This window comes from Hylobates moloch, unplaced genomic scaffold (genome assembly GCF_009828535.3).
Source record: "Hylobates moloch isolate HMO894 unplaced genomic scaffold, HMol_V3 SCAFFOLD_4, whole genome shotgun sequence".
Taxonomy (NCBI): Eukaryota; Metazoa; Chordata; class Mammalia; order Primates; family Hylobatidae; genus Hylobates; species Hylobates moloch.
In genome coordinates, this window is record NW_026652279.1 from 9,521,171 (window position 1) to 9,523,666 (window position 2,496).

The window sequence follows — 2,496 nt, forward strand, 5'->3', positions numbered from 1 at the left end:
TTCCTCAACCTCTTTTGTCTGAACATAAATAGCCTTCTAATCAGTTTCTTTGTGTGTGTGTGTGTGTGTGTGTGTGTGTCAAAAGATTTTATTAAACTAATTCAATTTGTTAGGGAAATGGTAGGACGTTACAAGTGGTTAAAAGGAGCATTAAAAGTGTGGACATATATTCAGGCCATCAAGAATGAGGAAATGAATTTGCTAAATTGATGCAACATCAATCAATCGCCAGGGCCTGTCATTCACAGACAATCACTCCACCACACACACACATGTATTCCTACGGTTTGTCCACAACTTCCAGAGCTGAAGAGTAGCTCAAGGACATCAAAGGGCAGAGGCCACTAGGAAGGGCTGAGCCACAAGGGAGTGGTGCTCCTTCACTCTCGATTTCCATGGCTACCACCGTTTTTCTCTGGCAAATCACAGACGAATTTTAAAGACTGAGTAAATCTATAAAAGCAATTAATCACAGAAGTTCAATGTCTGATAAATTATTCCAAAAGTGTTCCTGGGCACTCAGACTCACCAAGCATACACTCTTAAATCAAATTCTGTTTCTATCCAAAACATGTAGCCCATCAGTGTTCTTAGAGGAGGCGAATGGTTGTTCTGAGGTAGAAAACATTCTCCAATGTAGGTAAGGATGTAGATACCAGGTAAATGTTACAGTTATGTTCATACTAACAATAAACTATGGATGATGTGGCTCAGAGTCAGTCAATGAGGAAAGATCCAGAGACATTCTGAGGTCATAAAAAGAATTTAAATGTTAGCTAACAAGGAGTGCTCACCAAAAACAGGACTTTCCCACTCAGACTGCAAACCAGGCAGAACTACCATCTCGCTTTATCAGTTGTCATTGCATGTTAACATCAACACTGAGGAGACTGATGCAGATGATAGATATAAACATATCTACATACATATGCATACATAAAGCATATACTTATATGCATACACAGTTTACATTTCCCAGCCAGTGTTCAGAAAAACTAGAATAAGAGAGAAGTGATGTGCCATTTTGTCTTGGAAAAGTATATATTTTACATATACATGCATGCATATATCTACATACATATGCATGTAATGCCTACCTGCATATTACCAAACTGATACACACGTGTATATATGGAGGTGCGTGTGTGTATACGTGTACATTCACTTTATCACATACTCCATCAGCTTGATTTCCGAGATGATAATTCAAGTTTCATCTTTGTTCTGGGCTTCGTTTCTGTCTCTACTGTATTTTTTGTCTCAACCCTCAAATCACATTTTATCAACATGTTAGACTGGGACAAACCCACATGGGATGGAAACTCCAATCTCAGGAGGCTAAAATCATGACGCAGGTTGGGATTGAAGAGTTGCTGATTTCCTTTCCCTTTCCGCCAGCAGTGTGGACCATGAGAGTGGGCTGGGGGCGGAAGACTGAGGCCCTCCCTCTCACTCATAGTGGGGCAAACCAAACAGCTCGGGCTGGAAGTTCTGCAGGGAATTCAGCACTAGGGTGGCGTTTGTTGTCAGGTCTCGGCTCAAGTTTCCATCGGGAACCATGACCACCTGCATCCCAGCTGCCAGGGCCGCCTCCACCCCGTTGGGAGCATCTTCAAAGACAAGGCACTTCTCCATAGCAGGAGGGGGAGAGAACCTCTTGGCACAAGCTAGGAAGATGTCGGGGTCTGGCTTGCCATGCAGCACTTCGGGGTCATCTCCCAGCACAATGTGGGAAAACAAGCCGAAGAACTCCTTGTGGCGGCTCGTCTTCATCTCGAACGACGCGGATCCCGAGCTGGTGGCCAGCGCAAAGGGGATGCCGTGTTTCCGCAGGTGGATGATGAGTTTCTCAGCCCCTGGCATGAGCGCAGCCGTGGGGAACACTTCCTTTAACTTCGTTCGGCTTTCTTCTAGCAGCTCCTCTTTGGACATCGGGAGCTGCAAGACGTCTATTATAATCTGTGCCACCTCTAATGCCTTCTTACCCATAACCAGGCACTTTACATCCCAGCTGTATTTCTTGTCATAGCGATCACATATTTCTTGAAACACCACTGAATACAGCCGTTCAGTATCCAGAAGAAGTCCGTCCCTGTCAAAGATGAGGTGGGTGACGGCCTGCGGCGGGGGCGCCAGCGGGGGCGCCGCCATGATGCCGCCTTCTGGGTCTGGGTGGGGGCGAGGAGGAAGTGCGCGCGCCGTAATCAGTTCCTTTACCTTTAGTTTTATCCTTATCCACCCTGCTGCTATGACTAGCTCTTTAAACACAGATAAATTATGCTGTTCTCTTGCTCTGTTTAGCTCTGTCACTCTGGATGGCTACCTGGGTTCAAATTACGATTCAAATAGTTCTGGATTATATGACTTTGGGCAATTGATTCATAGCACCTGGCTCAATAATGTTCTTGTGAGGGTTTTAACACTTTGTAGCTAGCATAAATTAAGTCTTCAATAAATGTTATCTACTATTTAAAAAAATCTTCGAAGGCTTTCTAC

General features: G+C 44.6%; 1 protein-coding gene across 1 annotated transcript; it reads right to left on the bottom strand.

Moving 5' to 3' along the window:
- Positions 1–722: 722 nt before the first annotated feature.
- LOC116810463 (pseudouridine-5'-phosphatase-like) lies at positions 723–2,151 on the bottom strand. Its single transcript, XM_032754990.2, has one exon. It carries the CDS (start codon positions 2,149–2,151, stop codon positions 1,450–1,452), a length of 702 nt encoding a protein of 233 aa, XP_032610881.1. The 3' UTR covers positions 723–1,449.
- Between the last annotated feature and the right edge of the window lie 345 nt (positions 2,152–2,496).

What these genes read in the sequence shown, in the direction of transcription:
- LOC116810463 (XM_032754990.2), bottom strand. Translation starts at nt 2,151, where the DNA reads ATGGCGGCGCCCCCGCTGGCGCCCCCGCCGCAGGCCGTCACCCACCTC.